At 42.4% G+C, this 23,459-nt stretch overlaps 1 protein-coding gene across 8 annotated transcripts in view; it reads right to left on the bottom strand.

Annotated features, from left to right (window-relative positions):
- Positions 1 to 23,459, bottom strand: part of OSMR (oncostatin M receptor) — an 89,496-nt gene that overhangs the window by 26,876 nt on the left and 39,161 nt on the right. For 4 of the 8 annotated variants that reach the window (XM_081519299.1, XM_081519304.1, XM_081519301.1 and 1 more), the window contains 12 exons: positions 23,164 to 23,315; positions 20,892 to 21,034; positions 18,650 to 18,803; positions 15,321 to 15,397; positions 13,352 to 13,574; positions 10,530 to 10,715; positions 9,241 to 9,345; positions 7,397 to 7,573; positions 6,597 to 6,764; positions 4,985 to 5,066; positions 4,409 to 4,481; positions 1,943 to 4,090 (listed from right to left, as the gene is read on the bottom strand). In XM_081519299.1, the coding sequence (XP_081375425.1) occupies positions 3,515 to 4,090; positions 4,409 to 4,481; positions 4,985 to 5,066; positions 6,597 to 6,764; positions 7,397 to 7,573; positions 9,241 to 9,345; positions 10,530 to 10,715; positions 13,352 to 13,574; positions 15,321 to 15,397; positions 18,650 to 18,803; positions 20,892 to 21,034; positions 23,164 to 23,315 (2,116 nt within the window). In that variant the 3' untranslated portion in view covers positions 1,943 to 3,514. Of the gene's footprint in view, positions 1 to 1,942; positions 4,091 to 4,408; positions 4,482 to 4,984; positions 5,067 to 6,596; positions 6,765 to 7,396; positions 7,574 to 9,240; positions 9,346 to 10,529; positions 10,716 to 13,351; positions 13,575 to 15,320; positions 15,398 to 18,649; positions 18,804 to 20,891; positions 21,035 to 23,163; positions 23,316 to 23,459 lie in introns of those variants that run through there. The other 4 variants (XM_081519302.1, XM_081519306.1, XM_081519303.1 and 1 more) reach the window with 2 other exon arrangements.

Here is a 23,459-nt window from a genome sequence, read left to right as displayed (position 1 = left end):
CTGCAAGGAGATCCAACCAGTCCATCCTAAAGGAGATCCGTCTTGAGTATTCATTGGAAGGACTGATGCTGAAGCTGAAACTCCAATACTTTGGCCACCTCATGCAAAGAGTTGACTCATTGGAAAAGACCCTAATGCTGGGAAGGATGGGGGGCAGGAGGAGAAGGGGACGACAGAGGATGAGATGGCTGGATGGCATCGCTGACTCAATGGACATGAGTTTGGGTAAACTCCTGGAGTTGGTGATGGACAGGGAGGCCTGGCGTGCTGTGATTCATGGGGTCACAAAGAATAGGACATGACTGAGCGACTGAACTCACTGACTGACCACCTCTTATCCACTCCTCTGTAGATGGACATCTAGTTTGCCTTCATGTCTTGACTGTTGTAAATAGTGCTGCAGTGAACACTGGGGTGCATGTATCTTTTTCAGTTATGATTTTCTGCAGATATATATCTGCAGGATTAGAATTGCTGAATCACAAGAGCTTCCCAGGTGGCTCAGTGGGTAAAGAATCTGCCTGCAATGCAGGAGATGCAGGCAAATGTGAGTTGTATACCCGGATTGGGAAGATCCTCTGAAGGAGGGCATGGCAACCCACTCCAGTATTCTTGCCTGGAGAATCCCATGGAGAGAGGAGCCTGGTGGGCTATAGTCCTTTGGGTCACACAGAGTAGGACATGACTGAAGTGACTTAGCACCAAAGAATCAGACACAACTGAAGCGACTGAGTGGGAGCCCAAGCACGTGGTAGTTCTAGTTACAGTTTTTTAAAGAACCTCCATTCTGCTCTCCATAATGGTTGTATCAATTTACATTCCTACCAATAGTGATGGTGGGATGATTCCCTTTTCTCCACACCCTCTGTAGCATTTATTGTTTGCAGACTTTTTGATGATAGCCATTCTGAGTGATGTGAGGTGACATCTCATTATAGTTTTGATTTGCATTTCTCTGATAGCAGTGTTGAGCATCTTTTCATATGCTTTCTGGCCATCTGTGTCTTCTTTGGAGAAATGTCTGTTTAGATCTGCCCATTTTTTGATTTGGTTGTTTTTTCATAGGTGTGATTATTAAAAAGGTATTATGACTATTTTAGAAAAAGTAAAGACAATTTAGAAAAACATTTACAGATGAAACCATGGTTTGCTTCAAAATCGTATGAAGGGGGAGATTGAATAAGACTATGGATGGACTAAAACAACCATGGTTTAGTGGCTATTGGCATTGATGACAGTACATAGTAGTGGTGTTAGTCGCTCATTTGTGTCCAGCTCTTTGCAACCCCATGAACTGTAGCCCACCAGGCTCCTCTGTCCATGGCATTCTCCAGGCAAGAATGGTGGAGTGGCTTGCCATTCCCTTCTCCAGGGGATCTTCCTAACCCAAGGATCAGACCCAGGTCTCCTGCATTGCAGGCCATCTGAGCTACCAGGGATAGTTCATAAGGGTTTGTTAAACTCCTACTTCTATCTATATTTGAAATTCTCCATGAGTTGGTTTTTTCTTTTAATCCTGGTAATTCTGATACAAATTTCAAAGTTTCTGAATAACATTTCTTAAAACAATGCTGTTAAGTGGTAAATAGTCTTTAAACAGTGTTATTTGGTTACTTATGGACATTGCAAAGGAATGTTTAGAGCCAAAACTAGGGTCATAGTGATACTATAAGGATAAAGTTATATAAACCCAGCCATTTCCTACTGGTGTGTTGTTACATTTTAGAAAGTCATCTTTGTTTGACTTAGGTCAGTGATTGTCAAAGTTGAGTGTGTATCTGAGTGCCAGGGATGTATTCCAGGCCTTGTGCCACAGAGATTTTGGTTGGGAGATTTGTAGTGGCACGTAGGAATTTACATTTCTAGTAAGCTCAGAACATGATTTATCACTTATGATAATTTAAGAGTTTCACTTCATTGATGTAGAGAAAACACAAAATAATGCAGTGGTGAAATATTTTAATTAAGGCTTACTGCAACAGAAATGACTCCAAGGTTTTGTGAATTACTTTTCTAAAGAAAATCTTTACAAAAGATACTACTTACAAATCAATCATCACTGTCATTGATGTTTCTATGTACTTTTATAATTGCATCAAGACAGATACAAAGAGGCTAAATGATAACAATACTGGCCCCAAAGTCTTCTCAAAACAGACTAATCAAGATACTTGTTTGTACTACGTTAGGTGTAAATAGTCCATTATTCCAGCCAAAAGCATAGTTATATGGAAGGAAAAAGTTGAGAAGAATGAGCAGAAGTCCTGGTCTGTGTATATTTAGGTCAGTAAACAGCCATCTTCCTTTCAGCTGCGGCTCCTTCTCTCTTGTTCGTCATAGTGTGGAATGGTGTGACACAGGGCATTTGGTACCAGAGGCCCAGGCAGCGCCATCTCTGCCACAGCCAAGAGAAAGGAGCCCCTAATCACATTTATTTAGAAATATGATAAGTAAACATTAAGGATTGTTGGGCAGAGAGAAGGGGAAGGACTCTAGCATGACTGAACACTGCTATATAGTAGGTAGGTGCTTTGCATATATTGGTTCAGAGACAAAGCTGCTGCCAAGCCATTAAGGAGCTCTCAATCTGTGTAGCCTTTTACAGTTATACCATGATAGGAATATACAGAGACAGTGAAGGTGTTACCTTGGCCCAGACAACCTACTGGAGAATCCAAAAGAGGCTTACTGAAAACAGGTCATGTATATATCATAGTTCTTGAAAAAAAAAAAAGAACCATAAAATGTGAATGGAATTAATGACATATTTTCCTTCTATTCTGAGGTAGTCATCAAAAATTGTAGAAGACGTGTCTACTAAGTAGGAGTGCTATCATCTTGACACTGAGGCAGGGATTCTGTGCCAGCCCTACTCCTTAACTGTGGGAAACAACAGAAGGACAACTGTGGGGATCTCATCTATTCACTTGCATGTCTTACCTATTAGATAAGGTCTAATAGGAAGAGTTCATCTTACTACTGTCACCACTTCGAAGCAAGTCTAAAATCTGTTTTGGTCTCAAATATGTGACTTCATTAAACACACCCAGAATAAACTAACATTGAAATTTATGCTCCCATAACGAATCTTCTGTGGCCTGAAATCTAGTTCCTTTACCCTTAAGATACAAAATGTGTGGTAAAACTTAATGGAAAAGCTTTCTTGCTAAAAGGTGAACTTCAAGGACCATAGCCACCCTGTCCAATACTGAGGGATGCGATCTGTCTCTATGTCAAGTGCCAGGTCTGCTGTCATAAAGGTGAACGTGGAACACACAAGGGCAAGGTAAGCCTGTTCCCACGATCCTGCCATTTCCATAACAAGCCTGCTCCAAGCACAAATGTTAAAATTTCATAGCTTCTGACCTTTGAAACCTAGCAAAATTATATAAATCAGACCTTCCAGTGGTGATAATTCACTGGGATTAAGCCCGAGGTATCTGGTGATGGAATAGTGCCAGCTATGCTTCTACTAGTGTCTGTGTCGCATAAGGATATGAAGTGGGTACTCTGCTTAGTTGTACTGTTCACCTGGATCTAAAAGGGTAGTGGAGGACAGGCTGCTGTTCTCACTTGGGGGAGGGCAGGCAAGACCCAGGGGAATGGCCATTTGCATTTTATACTCTGAACAGAGTGCTGGCTCTGGTGGATTTGTTGGTGGGCTCTCCTTGTCTCCAGACATGGGTGAAGCCAACTGGGATACATAATTCAAATTAGCTTCTCCAGCTGGGATTTCTCCCAGGGAGTTCATATAGTTTTGTTCCAGTGTCTTTAGTAAGTTTTCAGGTGAAGTCAGTGATCCCAGCTGACAGTGTGGGGCTTGAGGGGTTACTGGGAAATGTCCACAATAACCCAAGTCAGAAGCTGCCTGGTTATAGGTAAAGTTCTCAAAACAGATGCAAGGTCCAGGGCCAGAGTCGTTCTTCTCTGTTGGGAGCAGGTCAAGATAGGCGGGCTTAGTACCTTTAGTTTCTGTGGGTGACTTCCTAGTGCCTGTGAACTGTATCTTACTCCCTTCGGGCTTGTTTACAACTTCAATAGCATCTGGAACACAGTCGTTGACATTCATGATTGTTATATGAGGATTCTCCTGAAACGGAAACAGAAAATGGGCAAAGATAATGTGTATGTGTGTGTATCACGTATATAAAGTATGTGAAATGCACTGAGAGCTTCACGTTTTTGTGTGTTTTATCCTAGTCACAAGTTAATTGGAGGTGATGCTGAAAACCAAAGGACATCCCCTGACAGAAGTTGCGTTCACTCATTTCATGGCTGGGGGAGCAGAGGTGGCTCTTGCTTTGTTATATCTTCCTGAGGATGTCTAGGAATGTATGATTATTATAGCCCAACCCTTGGGTTAGTCTTTAATAAGTACATGGTATCCCTAGAATCTCCCAGCATTTACCTTGGATTTTATTAATGACAGGACGCTGCTCTTGTAAGGGTCTGGAATGTCAGGATAACACTTGTCCTTCAACCTAGAAAACCAATGGAAATTACACTGAATTTTGCAATAGAGTGGAATGGTTAAGAGTGAGAAACCTGGAGTCAGATTAATCCTTGCTTTATCACTCTTAACACTGTAACCTTAAGCAAGCTTTTTAACCTTTCTATGCTTTAATTTCCTCACTGGTTCAATGGAGATCATTATGGTAGTGATGGTGTTGGAAGGATTAAGTGAGTTGTTATATGTAAAGCACTGGAAACACTGCCAAGCACATGGTAAAGTGAAATATAAACATTAGCTATTGCTATTAAACAAGTTTTGCAATATTTTCAAATAGTTTCCTTATGTATTAACTTCTTATCTGTTGATAAACAAGATTATTCAAAATTTTTCATATTTTTACCAAATGTTCCTTTGTCCTTTCCTTTCCAGCACTTTGCCTCATATGATCCAGTGTGATTTCTATCTTATTAAATTCCTTTCTAGATTTTTCTTTGACTCTCTTCTTGGATAAAACCTTCCCCACACACTTACCACTGACTTTTTATGTAGCAGGTGATCATGACAACCAAAACGCAGAAAATCATGGGGAGAATGATGTGTATCAGTATATGGGCTGGAGAAGGGGAAAGAAAGGGATGATTTTAGTGACTGCTTTTCCCTGAAAGAAATAAATTTTACATGTCTGTTATTTCTCAAAACTGTTTGTGCAAGATTCACCATGAGTGCTGTCTGACTGGTGGGGAGCAGGGTGGTGAGACACCAACCAGCCAACACAGGGATCCATTTGCCCTTAATACTTGTGGCTCAAACTCATTACCTCTCCTGACAGAATGGATCATTACTCCCCATTCTTCACTCCCTCTCTGTATGAGAAGTATCCTCCACCCCCTTGACTTGGAGGCTCAGCCATGGCTTAGTGTGACCAATGGGAGGTGAGTGGGGGTCACGCTGGTAGCCGAGTTGAGTATGCTTAGAGTTGGCTTGCTCGCTGATGTTCCTGTGATGCACTCTGAGCAGAGCCGGTCCCTCAGAGCCACTGTCCTTCAACCTGAGCCTCAGGGAACTAACAAACTACATGGAACAAACCTAAACATGCTTGAAGCTTGGAGTCCCACCTGGTTCAGCCTATATCCGCCAAGCCAGGAGCATGAAAAGACAGATTTGTTTCTGTATACCACTGAGATTTGGAGGTATTTTTGTTGTTCGTTGTTCAGTCACTAGGTCGTGTCCAACTGTTTGCGACCCCATGAACTGCAGCACACCAGGCTTCCCTGTCCTTAACTATCTCCTGGAGTTTGCTCAAACTCATGTCTCATCTTCTGTCGCCCCCTTCTCCTGCCCTCAATCTTTCCCAGCATCAGGGTCTTTTCCAATGAGTGAGCTCTTCACATCAGGTAGCCAAAATATTGGAGCTTCAACATCAGTCCTTCCAATGAATATTCAAGATTGATTTCCTTTAGGACTGACTGGTTTGATCTCCTTGCTGTCCAAGGGACTCTCAAGAGTCTTCTCCAGTACCACAAGGTATTTTATTACCCATTAAAAACTGACTAATGCACCCCTTCTAGTTAGGGTCTGATGAAATTACCTAAGTCATAACCTAGGTAATTATTCTACTTTTATTTCTCAGATATATCAACCTGTACTTCATTTTCATAAATGCCCATCTTCCTGTTCTCACTGCTTGCAAATCCACCAAAGAATAGTGCAGATAGGTTGTTAAACATCCTCTTTTATAAAAGCAAATCATACAAGGGTGTTTGAAGGCTGATAGGCATTCACATGTACATATATTTCTGCTGACGAAAACACCCCCACCCCTCTCTAGACAGAACTCATAAGGGTCTTCCCAAGTCAACACTAAAATACGCTAGCTGTGATTTTCAAACTGTTCTGGGACTGAGAAAGTTTCTAGGTCATAGATCAGTCAGATTAGCTTCACTCTTATTTATTGTATGCTGTGGGATTCTGTGTAACTTTTTTTTTTCTTTCATGAGTTTCAACTAGAGAAAGAAAGAGACAGACAAAGACAGAGAAGAAAGGTTTAAAAATTCCTGATCTAGACAAAGTCCACAACTGTGTGTGTCATTTGTCAGTTTCCCAGGAACTCCTAAGAGAAGAGTTTTGATTTGGAAAAACTCACAGTATTCATCTGGAGTCGTGACCTTTGTGAAATCATCCAGGGGACCTTCACCGGCACTTGTATAAGGAGTGACGAAAAACTCATAGACAGATTCTGGCTGTAGGTCCTTCACAACAAATGTCTTTTGATCCGGGTTGTCAATTGTGTATTTGCAACATACTGAATTATCTGTGTTTTTTTTAAAAAAAATTTTTTTTAAGAAGAAAAAAATGATTAAGAGTGTAATAAAGGTCTTGTGAGACAGTCAGGCACTAATACTTCTGTGGACTCCGCACTGCCAACATTTCTAAACCAGTCAAAAATGAAATCATAATTTCATCACACTGGGAACACTAAGATGTTTGGGAGATGGCAAGCGAGACGAGCACCCCACTAAGCAAGGGCTATTCCTGACTGGGGGTGGGGAGTGCGGGGGGCAGGGGGACTCAGATCTGCCAGAGAGAAAGAGCTTGCCAGAGCTACTCAGAATACGCTGCGATAAGCTTTAACAAAGTCAAAAAAAGAAAATGAGGTTAGCAAGCAAGTTTCCTAAGCAGTAAGTAGGTTTTCTTAAGGAGCTGGGAGTACTTCAAGTGCTTCTAAAAATACTGGGCCACATTGTTTTTAAGTAAGTTAAAATCCTGCCCCCCATAGTCCTGTCCACCCTACTAATTTAAGGATACTATTCGACCATTAAAGCATGCGAGCACGGAAATCAGCCTGGACACGATCAGAGATGGCTGGTAGCCTTTCCAATGATTTCAAGTAAGGAGATCTTGAAACTGTAAACAGACTAAAAAAAAAAAACCAAAAAGTGTCACCTGGAAGAACTGTCTCTTCAAATCCCCGGTGGCACTTCTCCCCTGCCTTGGATTTCAGGTAGACATAGTACCCTTGTATAAAACCAGTTTGAGATTCGGTGGGATAATCCTTCCAACTCAGAGTGAAGGAGTGGGAGGTCAAGTTAGTCATGTTCACTTGAGGGCTGTATGAAGGAGCTAAGAAAGGAAGTTGAGACAATGTAAGAGTCACAATTTGGAAGCAGTCTCAGAGCATTCGTGTAAATTGAAGGAAGAACCACAGCCCACTCTATAGGTGCTTACGCTAAGTGAAGGACTCTTATCTTTTTCTCTGACTTTGTTTGTGAGAGCTGGGAAGGAACAAACTTTGTCTTGTTCAAGCCTTGCCTCTCCCAGAAGTAGAAATGGATGTCCAGAGAGATTTAATAACTTGTACAAGGTCACACAGCAAAAAAGAAAATAAAGGCTTCCCTAGACTTTTTTCCATGCCTGAATTCTAAACAGTGGGAAAATGAACTGAAGTGGGGTGAAGGGAGGAGGAGGAAGGGTTTTGTTTGAAGAGGTCAGGGTGGCTTTGAAGAGCTTTAGTTCCCAGGCAGTGGCAACGCACAGTTATCCAACTGTAGGCATGTGTGTGTTAAGTCATGTCAGTCGTGTCTGACTCTGTGCAACCCTATGGACCTTAGCCCACCAGGCTCCTCTGTCCATGGGATTCTCCAGGCAAGAAGACTGGAGTGGGCCACATTCCCTCCTCCAGAGGATCTTCCCAACTCAGAGATTGAACCCACATCTCTTAGGTCTCCTGCCTTGACAGGAGGGTTCTTCACCACTAGCGCCACCTGGGAAGGCCCTGTCCAAGTGTGGAAAGAGTTTATTCTGAGGCTGCCCTGAGCCTGTTTCAGCACATAGGCTGGTGCACGCCTGGCCTGTGTCCGCCAACACACACAGAAACATCCCTCCTGCCTGTCTGGGACAGCACCCACTCAATGGGGAACACCGGGAGCTGGTCTGATTGATGCAAGGCAACCAAGGACCCAGCCGCCCAGCTCCCAGTGGGGGTGAGACTCTGGATGCCAAGAAGCTGAATAAGCAACCACATGAGAGGATCAAAACTTGCCCACGTTGCTGGTGGAATCAAAGTACAATGTCTGAGAGGGGCAGCAATTTCACAGCATATCTTCCAAAAATCTTAAAAATTGTAAAACTGTATTTAAGAAGTTCAAACCTTCAGGTTTGAGTATTCTACCTCGAGGATTTTATTTAAAAACCAGTATCAGAGCGACAGACAAAGATTCAGCTAAAATGATGGTGAGTCAGATAAGGCATAAGGGGATATGGCCAAGAAAAACAGAGAGATTGAATATTAGAAACTGCAAGATAACTGAGAGTGAATTTTATAATTTTTAATTGAAAAAAAATTTAATCATCCTAAAAGTCCAAAGATGGGTGATTTGCCATATGCAAACCATGAGGCACTTTGCAGTGATAAGTTAAATATTACTTAGTGACATGAGTCAAAAAGGACTTTACAAAACTTCATAGAGTAAGACCTGATTTTTATATAAAAGTATATGCCTGTACTGAGAAAGGACACACACAAAACATTAACTCTGGATATGTGCCCTTGGGTGGTAAAATCAGCAAGAGTTTTGTCTTCTTTTGCATAACATTTCATGAATTGTCTTTAATGAAAATGTTTTATGTTTACGATTAAAAAATAATGTTTTAAAAAACCCCAATGGTCAGAATTAATAGCACACTGAAAATTAGGAAAGGTGCTGTAATTTTCCTAAAGCTGAAGCAAAGAGTCTCTGAATTGTCCTGAACAAGTCTACCCATGGACACAGTAAATGCTTTAAACTTACCCAGTTCCTCCAAATAGCCAGCTTTTTTCTCTAATAAATGGGCCATCCTTTTTGTAGAAATTTCATAAATTCTGAAGTTGTAGCGAACCCCTGGTCTAAAAGCACCTAGAGAAGAAAAGTCAACAGATTGTCAATAACACAGGATGACATTCTCTTTACTTCTGAAAAGGAATGAAAAGTGAATTTGGGTCCCCTTAAAAAATTCTCCTCGGAGTTTCTGCCCTTCATCTCTACCATCTTCCCTCCTTCCCCTGAGCCTTGAAATCCTCCAGCATTTCTGACAAAGGGGGACTGTTTTCTACATCATCCTCTGGATTAAGAGCTGTCAAAATACCCTTATCCATGTGCACAAAACTGGGTGCAGAATTCAACCAGAACCAGAAAACCATGTAAAACTCTCTTGTGACTAAATCTCCCGCCAACGACTCGCCCTTTCTCCGTCCATGAGAGGCACGCGCCTGGAAGATATGCTTCCAGTAACTCACTTTCCCCTCACCCTACACCTCTGACACTGTTCAAGACAAGGGAAGACTCCTCCTCATTCCCGCCAGCCATCCGAATGACCCCACTGGGCCTCATCAGTCACCCTCAAGTGGTGGGGTGGTGGTGGTCTAGTCGCTAAGTCATAGTTAAGTCGCTAGTCCAACTTTTGCAACCCCATGAACTGTAGCCCATCAGGCTCCTCTGTCCGCAGTCTGTGGGATTTCCCAGGCAAAAACACTCAAGTGGGTTGCTGTTTCCTTCTCTATCAATCACTCTCTGGACCGACAATTCCCACAGCTCTAACCTTGTGCCCAGCAGATGGTGCCACTAACCCACTGCTCAAGCCACTAACCCTGGGCTCCTTAAACTGCTACACTTGCAACCTGGAAAAGACAAATCCAGCGTGGCGGGTAAAGAAACTAAGCTCTACAAGTTGCATTGAAACTGAAGGAGTTGATAATCGACTCCCATCAACTCTACTCCTATGTCTTCCAAATCCACATCTTTGCTTTTGTAAAAGCTCTCAGGACGATTGTTACAAACTTCCTTTGTTATTCATTTGAGACTGCTGGCTTAAAACAAATTCATGAACCTTATTATGAACATCTATCCAGCCTTACATCTGGATGGCTCTGTAAAAGTAAATATAAAGGTCAAAATTCAGGCCACGTCACTGCAAAACTTGAACTCCAAGACCCACGCGGGATTTGGAGTTATCAGTGAGCACAGAGTATCTGAGATGGTCCCGAAATCCTAGTTGTACTAGGTGGATGGAGTGAGGTGGTAAATCAGAAGGTTCTTCTTACCCGAGCTAATGACTGTGCCTGTGGTAGTGGGGCCTAGGTTTTTCCACCGGAGAACACAGGGCAGGTTCTGGGGACCGTCACACCACTCCACAACGAAACCTGTGGCATTTCTGGATTGGGGTTTCCAAGACACAAGAAATCCATCCTCTGTACCATTAATTCTTCCTTCTTCAACATTTTCTGTACCTTATAAAGAGGGCAATGCTTCAGATTTAATTAATCAGACATTCTGCAAAAGTATCTAAAGAAGAAAATAAGCGTGAACGTGCTGTGTATCTAGCAGGTCCAAGCTTTCCCTCTGTAATTGCTACAGGGTTAGGATAAGGGCAGGAGGGATGTTTTCATCAAGTTTTTCCTACCTCTCATTCCCAATAAATAGTCACACCCGCCCCTCAAATGTCCCTTGTCCTGAGAGACCCAAAGAAACATCAGCTCCTATAACAGGGATCAGCAGGCAGGGCTGCTGGTGGAACAAATCCAGCCTTGAAAGCTTGTTTTTACTAAGAACAGGTCTAAGATTTTTAAAGTGTTGTTAAAAACAAAGGATAAAGAATACAGATCGGAAAATGATGATTGCCGTGCCTACATTAATGTCTAAAATATTTATGCTCTGCCTTTTTACTGAAAAAGTAGTTGACCTTTGACCTAGAACTGTGTCTGGTACTTGATCCACTTTCAAAAATTATCTGTTGAATAAATCAGCTTATTCCCCCACACAATGCTGGCTGACCTGGAATGAACTCCTGTCTCCAAGATGTTAGGGGTAGAAACTGAGGTGATTGCAGCAAAAAAAAGGAAAAAACGATTCACATATGTCCTCAGTCAGATTATGGAAGGGTGTGACAGTACTTATGACCTAGGATGCTGCCTCAATGTATTTTATGCAGGGTAGTCTTCCTAACATCTGACAATTGGACAAAAGGTGATGGTCTCAATGGACTACAGCTCTGCTGATTTCAAGCAGGTCAGTCTAGATCTGGAGGGATGAGAACTTCTGTTTCCAAGGCTGATTCCACAGCCTCCCACTGTTCAGAAGGCAGTGGACCCAGGTGGTCACTTGAGTGAAAGCAGACTCTGATCAAGGACTGGGCCTGCAAGCAGCTGTTCAGAGAGGCAACCAGTGTGGTACAAGCAAATATGACATGGGATGGACTTAATACTCCAAATGTACTTCTTGTTTCTCTGCAATTCATATTTGATGAGGCATCTTTTCTTTTGTCTGGCAATTCTAATTACAGCTGAATGTTGATGGGTGCTATTAAATTTTCCAGGGTACCAAATTATCATCCAGCTGGGAGCACCCAAACAAATGTGCAGCCCCAGGTATAAGGTCAGGGGTTCCCCACGAAGGCCTGTGTCTATCCTACCCACACAGCTTCTCTGTCTTTCTTCATCAGAGACACAAATCTCTTTCATGTTGAAGCTGACATTTTCCACTTATTCACACTGACTATAATTTCACCCCAAACTTAAAGCATAACTCCCACCAAGCTGCTTCTCTAACCTTGCAAATATGTCTGAAGAAGTGAAGGGAAAGGCAAAGAAAAAGGGAATCTTTTCTTTTCAGTCATTCACACTTTAGCATAAATTGGCTGAATCTCCTTGGTCTGTCTCATAGCACATCAGTGCCTTCATCCACTCTAGAGACATAAGAATGGGAACCATATCAGAAGGCTAGATAGAGCCTCACAGGGGATGGAGTGGGTTCTGAAGGCAGGGGATGAGGAAGGAAGATAGGGTAGGAACCCACAGATGGGATGACCCCAAAACAGATAATAGTGTTTAGCAGAGTTGTTTGAGCTCAGCCTCACTGGAGGTAGTGTTTCTTTTATCTATCAGCTCCCCTAGGAGTGAGTGAAATGCCCACCTTTCCTGTTCTGGTCCTAATAAAGACAGAATACAACCATCCACTTCCTTCTCTGATACAGTTCTTCAAAAGCAAAGATTATGTCAAGTAACTCCTTAGTTTTTCTTCTGTGGCACAATCCCAATTTCTTTTTCTTACTTGACACACTTATTTTGTCTGTAAGTAAGACAAAATAATAACACCCTCCAATCTAGCCCATTTAACCTACATGTAAGCCTAATTTGAATAACAGGTATAAAGCGACCCGACATTACCCCACAAGCAGGGTCTGACAATTTTTATAGCAGTAACTGAAGGGTGACATTATTGCAAGGTTCACAAATGAATTTAGGATGTCTGTGGGGTGCTATCCAAGTGTGCAGTGTCTCAGAGTATGTACCACTGGGGGCGGGGTTAGTGCAACCAACCTCCTTTCACAGCTCTCCCAGGAAGGAAAGTAACACCATTATTGATTGTACATGTAAGATCATTTCCACCTTGTTTGGACTTTCACAGGCTAAGTGTTTAGACAGTTATCATCATTTATTCCACAGCTTTGGCAAAGCCCTTTTTGAAAGATGATGCTAGTTCTCCTTGTGGCCAAGACTGACAAAATATTTTGCCATATAAGAAATGCAACTCATATTTCATAAGCCACAAACCATGTTCATACCAACTCTAACTCTGTTAGGACTGTTTGTTTGTGTTGCATTTATTTGAATAAAATTTGAGATAACTTCCCAAATCAGTGGAAAAATCCCTGGAAGGGAAATGTCCTGAGCCATAGCTGAAATCTTCCCACACCGAGGAGGACTCTCCCAGGAACCCGCCAACATGCCTGGACCCAAAGAAAATGACAGTGTTTGGCAGCTACATCTTTTGTCTCTCCAAACTGCTCTTTCTAATTTATCCATATCTACTAAATAACACCATCAACATTTTCCTGGAGAAGGAAAACAAAACCAAAGAAACTCACCATTTCCAAGAAGTCCAGAAATGGCAACTGTGGAAGCTGGAGAAGGGCCCACACTGTTGTGAGCCATGACATGGATCTGGTAAGAACTCTGATTGAGTGTTACTTTTGTGCTGTTGGCCGGAGCAGGGACAGAGAGCACCTCTAAACTGGATGGCTCATCAAGATTTTCTACAACTACATTATAGAACAGGATCTTCCCGTTGGTATGTACTTTTGATAGAGGCTGAAAAAAATATTGACAATCATTTCAACATGGGCTTCCCTCTGAATAAGAGTTTGCTTGATTACTTTCTCATTTTTTCTCTCCTTTGATTGCTTTATACACACACACAGCAAATTAAAACAGTTTAAGAGAGAAAATAACCTTCTAAATAAACCACACTTGAAATCAGATATTTTAACTAAAATTGAGTAGAGAATAGGATCATTTGGGGGTGAGCTTAAGAGTATATCATGTCCAAAGGGTGACCAATTAAAGAATCAAGAGGAAGGGGGTTATTTAACCTGGATTAAAACACGCTTGGTGAGTACAGACTCAGTCGGTAAAGATTCCGCCTGCTATTCAGGAGATGCAGGTTTGATCCCTGGGTTGGAAAGATCCCCCGGAGGAGGAAATAGCTTCCCACTTCACTACTCTTTCCTAGGAGATCCCATGAACAAAGGAGCCTGGCGGGCTGCAGTCCATGGGGTTGCAAGAGTCAGACACAACTTAGCAACTAAACCACCACCACCACAGTGAGTACAGAGCAGGGAAGACAGGAGTAACCCCACACAGGAGGGGGCTGGGCTCCTGGAATGCCTCCCTCCACCAGCTGTGTCAACCCCTTGCCCCGAAGCTGTGCTTCCCCAGACCCAGGGCCCACGGTCCCTCTTTTAGATGATCCTCCAGGTTGCAGAGAATTCTCTGTCCACACAACCCTAAGCCCACTCCCAAGGCCTGAACCCCCAGCCAGATGGTGCCCCCTGATGTGTGCACCCCCAGACCTGAGATCAGGCTGGGGCAGCTGTTGACTTGGGATGTGGACAGAACCTGCCCGTACAGACTGGCGCATCCACATGTGTGTGCATGAGCCCCCTGGTGGGGAGGACCAGAGTAGAGGTGGGAAGAAAAGTGGGGTGGGCTCTGGCTGGGGGCCAGCTCCCCCAGCATGGCCATGCTTTAGCACTAAACACTGAGGAATTCAAGAGCTCTGAGTGGGCCTTCCCTGATGACTCAGATGGTGAAGAATCCGCCTGCAATGTGGGAGACCTGGGTTTGATCCCTGGGTTGGGAAGAGTCCCTGGAGGAGCGCATGGCAACCCACTCCAGTATTCTTGCCTGGAGAATCCCCAAGGACAGAGGAGCCTGGTGGGCTACAGGCCATGGGGTCACAAAGTCAAACACGAATGAGTGACTCAGCACAATACAGCACAGCCAGTCTTCTTGCATGGGAAATCCCATGGACAGAGGAGCCTGGTGAACTGCAGTCCACGGGGTCAAAAAGAGTCGGCCATGACTTTGCAACTAAATCACCACCACCACCATCTCAACACAAGCCAGGCCTTCCACGTTGTCATGAAGGCATGTTAGTCAACATAGAAGGACTAGACTGATTTTCTGTTACAATCTTTTAGCTTGACTTATAACTTTCAAATATAAATATTCATAACTTTAAAGTATGGTATATATTTCTCCACTTCTCCTCATGTCCTGGGCCCTGCAGATGTTAGGGGCAGGACTGCGGGGAATTTAGGAGATGCAGTTCTAACCATCAGAATCAGCCACCTGGGCAAGGCAAGAGGCTGCCGAGGAAGGAGGCACTGGTCCAGTGTTAGGGGTATGGATGTGGAGCAGGGATTCCCAGACCAGGTCAGAAATTCTAGTGGATTCCTGGGAAGAGCTCTCCCAATCGAAAGAGTACATCAGTATCTAGTTTCGGTGAAAAGTAAATGACAAGCAAAATGTCTTTCTAAACCTCTGGCCTCTTACCTTCCAGAACAAGGTCACCGTAGGAAGTCCTGACACAAACGTCACATTTCTCCAGACATCGGGCGCCTCGGATGGAGCTGAAATTAACCAAAGGAAAGCTCCTGGGTCACAACATGGACATAGAGCAATACTTGCAACCTTCCTCTAGTTCGGTCAGCAAAGCGACCGCGGCCAGTCTGACCTGAGGCCTGCATCTCGGTTTTTCACTCTCTGTGATGTCTACCCACTTGGCCGTGGCCACACTGTTCACTCTTCACAAGGGGCAGACACACAGTAGGTGCTTTACAAAAGGGCTGCTACATCAGAACGGGATGTGACACGGGGGCCTTTGTGAAACTCAAGCCTCAGAGCTTCTAGAAGCCACCAAGGAATTTTGGAACCCTGCGTCAGTCCAATGCTAGGGGGTTACTTAGGCAAGAATCCTGCGTCTGTCCAATGCTAGGAGATTAGTTAGGCAAATTTCCCATTTCTGGAATTTCTAGGTGCAGCAAACCATTGCTACTTCCTTGCCCCTCTGGTGGAGGCTGAAGTTGGGACACCCTCAAGCGGAGCCCAGTTCTCCTGACTGCACGCTGGCTGGCCCCTGGCTGTGGTCAGAGCCTGGGACCCCTTCCTTGTCCCCCTCTTCCCCATGCACACCCGTTCTCCAGTTCCTGGCCTGAGCCTGGGGCAGCTCCCTGTGCGTGGGCCCTCGGGGCACTGGCTGCAAACCTCTCCCTGCACGCCCCTCCCCACTCTGTTCTAGAAGACCTTGCCTTCTTGTCATTCTTTCCACTAAACTGTAGACCAGTGATTTATGACTGGATTCAACATATCTCTGTACAAGAAGAAACTGTTTCACAACATAACATAAAATTTTAATTCTCTGCTTTATGAAAATATAGTTTACGGTCCCCAACAACTGAAATTTAAAAAAAAAATGAAAAATTTTTTTCATATAGTTGCTAACACTTCCTATTCAACATGAAGGTGACTGTGTATTTTTAAAATCTTTGCAACCCCATGGATGGTAGCCCGCCAGGCTCATCTGTCCATGGGATTCCCCAGGCAAGAATACTGGAGTGGGTTGCCATTCCCTTCTCCAGAGGATCTTCCTGACCCAAAGATTGAATCCAGGTCTTCTGTATTACAGGAGCCATCAGGGAAATCTCTGAAATTTAAGAGACCCCCCTTTTTTCCCCCTGTAGTTGCTAACACTTTCTAGCACAACATAAAGGTGATCATATATTTTTAAAATCTATTAAGAGGCAGATTTCAATTTGCTAAACAAGCCATTAGAGAAGCCAATATTAAGTCAAAAACGTATTGAAAAACTCAGGCACCATACGAGACCTCAAGCTCAGTGCAGAATCTTCCACTGCTGGTTTGTACGTAACCACCTGCATGGAAAGAGAACAGCAGCATAGCTGATGGTGCTCCATATTCATGTCACTACAGTATCTCCCCATGGGGTCATTTATCTCTGCTCACCGTGATTCTGCTTAAGTAGGATTCTAATACATATAAACACTGACTCTGCCAGCATTGAGCAAAGTGTTATCAGAGTTGAAAAAGTATAGATAGGTTCACCATCAGTAGATTCAACTTATTTTAAGCATTTTCAGACTTATGATATTATAATCTAAAATAAACTAGTTACCAAAAATGCTAAAAAAATACTAAGTTTTTTTCTTTCCACTAAGTTTTAGGTACAACTTTGGAATACACTTGCAAAAAATAATCACAAAGCAAAGCAATATTAAAGTATCAAGTACTAGGATAAAGCAATCTTCTTTGCTCAGTTGCTTCAGTTGTGTCCAACTCTTTGCGACCCTATGGACTATAGCCCACCAGGCTCCACTGTCCATGGGATTCTTCAGGCAAGAATACTGGAGTGGGTTGCCATGTCCTTCTCCAGAGGATCTTCCTGACTTGGGGACTGAACTCACATCTCCTGTGTTTCCTGCACTGCAGGAGGATTCTTTACCCACTGAGCCACCAGAGAAGCCCACAATTGAGGAATACACCACATTACCATCAGGAATGGGGCTCTCTGCCCCAGGGATTTTTGGGGGGTCTATACGACTAGAGAAAAAATGACTGGACTCTTGGAGGGGCTGACGAGGGGAAGAGACTACTGAGCACCTCTGGAGCCCAGGTGTGGATTTTGGTGCACTGCCCTCACTACCCCCTCAGTCAGAGTGCTTTAAAATGTCCCTTCCAGGCTGAAACAGAAGAAAAACTCCACAGCCTACAGACACGAATAACAAGATGGAATCAAATAAATTTATATAATCCTTCCTTAGGCAGCAAAATAGCCCAGATTTGAATCCACAAGCTCTCCAGGCTGTAATAACACCCCCGAGAGACACACCAGGCAGACTGCAGTCTGGGTGAGCGGGAAGCTCTGGAGTCAACTGGCCTGGGTGTGAGCTGCAGTCCTGACTCAGTCCCTTGCTGGCGGGGCCTGTGAAACCCCTCATCCTCCCTGTGCCTCCGGGGCCTCATCCACTGAGCGAGGAGACTAACAGGACCTGCCGCACGGTGGTGGGAGGACTTGAGGACAACACTGGGAACCCTTGGAGCTGCGTCTGGCACACACTAAACACTCTGTGCTCTGGTTACTGTTGTTAGGTCTCTGCTGCTCATTAACTGCAAACTAGATGCGTCTCCCCCGTCTAGGGCCCAGGCTGCCTCATGTGTTAACCGGGCAATGGTATGACTATTATGTGGGAGTGGAAGGAGATGAATGCAGGGCTGGACCATCTCGTCTCCTGAGCAATACTTGTGGTCTAAAACGTAGTTATTTGGGAGGACAACTCTCTGTTCAGTCATTATTGAGGAAACAACCTCTGAGAGCATCATGAGAAGGCTCCCAGTTTGCTGTCGCTGGAACGAACGACTTAACAATGATGATTAAGTTTCCAGATACTACCTTTCCAAACGCAGCCCGAGGCTGTTTTCTATGAGATCAGTGCTTTCCTCAGCACAAATGCTACTGTTTGTCCCTAGGCCTGAATGAAAAGTTCATACTTATTTACAGAGCCCCAGTTCCAACAGGAATCCAGCAATACCAGGAGCTTAGAAACCATTTTGGAAAACTAAAAATCCCAGAGAAAATGTTCAGTAGCAATAACTTGGATGGCAAGTAAATGTCTGAGGTAGATGTCTTCCCACCCACAACTCATTAGGCATTAAATTCACATTTTTTTTTTTTTTTAAAGATGGTACTCAGCCTCTGCTGTAATACCTTCCCCTGAGTTTTTGGTACAAGCAGAAGTTCTCAGGGAAGCCCACCCATCTCCTGTCAGTCCACTTAGATTCTTGGGATGTCAGGGAGCCAAACGTACCAGCTTCAGCCGTGGTGAATTTCTGGCTAATAAATTCACTCCATTTCCAGAAGTGGTCGGCATAAGCACAGCGTACACGGGCCACGTATTCTGTGTCCGGCTTCAGTTCACTTAAGAGGTACTCACCATTCACCCTGACAGAGATATTGTGTTGCTTGATTAAAAAAAAAAAAAGATGAGGTGGGGAGGAAGAAGAAGACAGAAGTACTGGTGAGCACACTTTATTGTAAAGCCAAATCACACACGGAACATCTAGACCTGGAGTACAACTAGTTCTTTGAGGAAAAACATCTCTAAATTCTAAAAGTTTATGATTAATTTCCTGGACCTTTTTTTTTTAATTGGAATAGAATTGCTTTACAATATTGTGTTAGTTTCTGCTGTATAATGAAATGAATCATCTATCTATCTATATATATACACACACACACATATATCCCCTCCCTCTTGGACCTCCCTCCCACCTCATATCATCCCATCCTTCTTGGTTATCACAGAGCACCAAGATGAGTTTCCTGTGCTATATAGCAGCTTCTCACTAGTCATTTTATATAGGTTGGTGAAGAAGTAATTGTGGTTTCGGACCATGAATTTTAAATCATTATAACTAGGCTCAAACACTTATTTATTAAGCAAAATTGGAACCATTATAATCCACACATTTTTGCCAATAAGAAATAAGTTGGTTTATTCTTGTAGCATAAAAATCTGTGCTTTGGGATTTGTCGAACTCTTGGAAAGCATTTTCTGCCTCCTGCTGGTTGTGGAAGCGTTTTCCCTGCAAAAAATCGTTGAGATGCTTGAAGAAGTGGTAGGTGGTTGGGGAAAGGTCAGGTGAACACGGTGGATGAGGCAAGGCTTCACAGCCCAATTCATTCAACTTTTGAAGCATCGGTTGTACAATGTGCATTCAGCCATTGTCATACAGAAGAACTGGGACTGTTCTGTTGACCAATGCCAGGAATTGCAGTTTTTAGTGCATCTCATTGATTTGCTGAGCATACTTCTCAGATGTAATGGTTTCGCCAGGATTCAGAAATCTGTAGTGGATCAGACAGGCAGCAGACCATCAAACGGTGACCATGACCTTTTTTGGTGCAAGTTTGGCTTTGGGAAGTGTTTTGGAGCTTCTTCTAGGTCCAACCACTGAGCTGGTCATCACCAGTTGCCATATAAAATCCATTTTTCATCACACATCAAAATCTGGTCGAGAAATGGCTCATTGTTTTTGCATAGAATAAGAAATGATGACACTTTCAAATGATGATTTTTGTGATTTCTGGTCAGTTCATGAGGCACCCACTTACGGAGATTTTTAACTTTTCCAATTTGCTTCAAATGTTGAATTACCATAGAATGGTCAACACTGAGCTCTTTGGCAGCTTCTCATGTAGTTGTAAAATTGGTCATATCAATTGGTCATTGTCAATTTCCGATGGCCAGTCACTGCACTCCTCATCTTCAAGGCTCTTATCTCCTTTGCAAAACTTCTTGAACCACCACTGCACTACACATTCGTTAGCAGTTTCTGGGCCAAATGTGTTGTTGATGTTGTGAGTTGCCTCTGCTGATTTATGGCCCATTTTGAACTCTAATAAGAAAATTGCTTGAATTTGCTTTTTGTCTAACATCATTTCCCTAGTCTAAAATAAATATAAAATAAATAGCAAGTCATAAGTCATTAGCAAAAAACATAAAGTGAGAAGTGCATATTAAAATGATGCATATCATAACCACATTTAAGAATGTATTCTAATATACAACAGTAAAGTTCAACAATGCAAAACCATGATTACTTTTGCACCAACCTAATACATGGTAGAGTATATACGTCAATCCCAATCTCCCAAATCATTCCACTCCTCCTTCCCCTCACCCGCATGTTCACATGTCCATTCTCTATGTCTGCATCTCTATTTCTGCCTTGGAAATAGGTTCATCTGCACCATTTTCTAGATTCCATAATATGCATTAATATGATATGATAATATGATATGATATATGATAATTGTTTTCCGATTTCTGACTCACTTCACTCTGTATGACAGACTGGTTCATCCATGTATCTACAAATGACCCACTTTCATTCCTTTTGGTGGTTGAGTAATATTCCTGGACCTTATAAACAGATGATCCCTCCCATTTGAACCCACACAGAAGTAAAAATTTCAAGAGATTTTATATTCACTAATCTCTGTTCAGACATAAACAAATTTTTAAAAATAGAAAGTTAAGCTCTTACTTGTATCACTTTTCCTTCACCAAGGAGTTGAAGCTGACACAAAAGTGCAGAATTGTTTCCTACGGAGTATATCTTCCAGGTCATAGTGGCATTTGCAGCACTGACATTTTTAGGGAATAAGTTATAGGGAGCCGTTGGATGAACTGTCAAAATAAATTAAAAAGTAAAAAAACTCAAGCATAGATCCAAAAAGACTTTGGTAAATAGGCACTTCATTTTTTCAATGATTTACCCAATAAGCATTTTTGCTTATTTTTGAGAAAAATGACAAATAAAACCAGACTTGCAGCTAAGATGGAGTATGCCAACTACAGCCTTTCTCTCTCACTGATTATATTAGAAACTCTGAAAAAATATAAAAAGAAACTGAGGACTCTTAAAATTAAACAAAAGCAGAGAAGAACATAGAGGGGAGTCGAAACTTGGAGAAGTGGCCCATCAAAGAGAATATGACAGAATCCAGAGCCTAACCAAAGTAACTTTAACAATGGCAAGAATACAATCCAAAATCATTTGACATACAAAACAAAACCAAAAAACAGAAAATGCCACCAATTTCAAAGGGAAAAGTCAATCAACAGATATCAACCTTGAGATGACTCATGCATTAAGATGACTCCCCTGAAGCTACATGATTAAAGACTTTAAAACAGATCCATGAGGTAAAAGTAAATGCACCTGAAATGAATAGAAGGAAAACACTTCTCAGTGGAGAAAAAACTAGTTTTTTTAAAAAGAATTAAATGGAAATTTTAGAACTGAAAAATATCAATTGAATATCTGAAATAAAAACACCTTCCATCTTACCCCCTTCTAGAGCTGCTGTGTGACCTGGCCATTGCCCACCACTCCAATCTCCTGTCTCTCACAGGAGAGACACAGGACATCCTTTCTGTCCCTGAAAACCCAGAGCATGTTCCCATCCCAAGACCTTTTCTAATCCATTCCTTTTGCTCCATATGCTCTAGAGGTTTTCTGCCTTTTCACCCTTCAGTGCCCTCATCCCAACTGAAGCCTCACCCGGGCATTCTCTACCCTCCTACCTCAATTCTATCTTCTTCACAGGACTTAGCGACGCTTGGAGTTATGCTATTAACTTGTTTATATATTTACTGCATGTCTCCACACCCCCGTCTCCACCCTCTCCCCTAGCACACACTAGCACATATACTCATCAGGGGCAATTACTCAATTCTGTTCACAGATGGATCTGAAGTGCCTGCTGGATTGGCATCACCCTGTAATTAGTTGACTGACTGAGTGATAATTAAATTGAAATCTGAATGATGTGTAGAATTAAGAAGGTAAAAGAAGGACAAGCATTCCAGAAAAAATGAACAGCATGATTAAAGATTCTGCATTTCATAAAAGAGGAGGAGTAATCAAAACATAGAGATATCCAGCTTCAGAGATGTGCAGATCAAAACCATCACAAAATACCACTTTCCATTCATTCATTCAACTGACAAAAATGAAAAGGGTGGCAGTACCAATTTGGAGAGAATACACTGCTACGACCACTTTGGAAATGAATTTGGCATTATCTTGTAAGTTGAACATTTACATTTTTTGAGTCCTCACCAATTCTACTCTTAGCTATAGGTATACACTCAAACAAAACAAAACAAAACAATTATAGGTGTTTACTGGATATATATATCAAAATGTTCTTATTAACACTGTATCCAAGAGCATAAACCTTGAGACAATCTGAAAACCCATCAAAGGAGATGCATGAATAAAATACTGTATATTTACACAATGAAATACTTTATAACAGTGAAAATAAATGGACTACAACACCACTGAATAATATGAGTGTTAGCAATTTAATATTATATAAAAACAATTACTAGGATTATTACATTTAGCTTGATGCCTCTGATATGCATTAAAGCAAAATAAAAACAGGATTTCACAAGAAATGAGCATATATCCACAAGCACACACAAGACAAATCTGTCATTTCCTTAGTGGAAGGAGTGGGACAGGGCGCTGTGGGATGGGAGATGACATAAGTTATTGTCAGATTTCTAGTTTGAACTGGAGGTAAGCTCCTTGGCATTTATTACATTATCAACACAAACAAATAATGGGGACCATGGGCCATGCATGCACCCATGAAGAGAAGCGTGGCATGAACAATAGTTACAAACTAAAACTTTCACTTAGGATGTGAACTAGGCAGAAATCTCTAGCACATTTACTTGATCACACAGTGTGTCAAACAAAGCTATGCCAGTGGCCACAGTGAGCTACACTCAAGTCTCACCTCCATGGATCAGGTTAAAAAGAATACTGACACTTCTTTTTCTAAAGTAGTTTTCAGCCACGAGTGTAAAGTTATACATTTCTTGTGAGTCTTGAGTTACTTGCCAATCACACCGGTTTCTGTGTTTACAAAGTGTCTTTTTCCCGGAAAATCTTAAAAAAAACACACACACACAACAATTTCAGGGTTTACACTTTTGTCAACACAGATGTGTGTTCCTGAATCCCTTGGGGGACACATTCAGTGGCTTTCAAACTATGTTCCACACAACAGCATCAATCTATCACCAGCAGATA

Source organism: Giraffa tippelskirchi, chromosome 8 (assembly GCF_054371585.1).
Source record: "Giraffa tippelskirchi isolate mGirTip1 chromosome 8, T2T-mGirTip1v1.2.pri, whole genome shotgun sequence".
NCBI lineage: Eukaryota > Metazoa > Chordata > Mammalia > Artiodactyla > Giraffidae > Giraffa > Giraffa tippelskirchi.
This window is presented reverse-complemented; position numbering and strand designations above follow the sequence as displayed.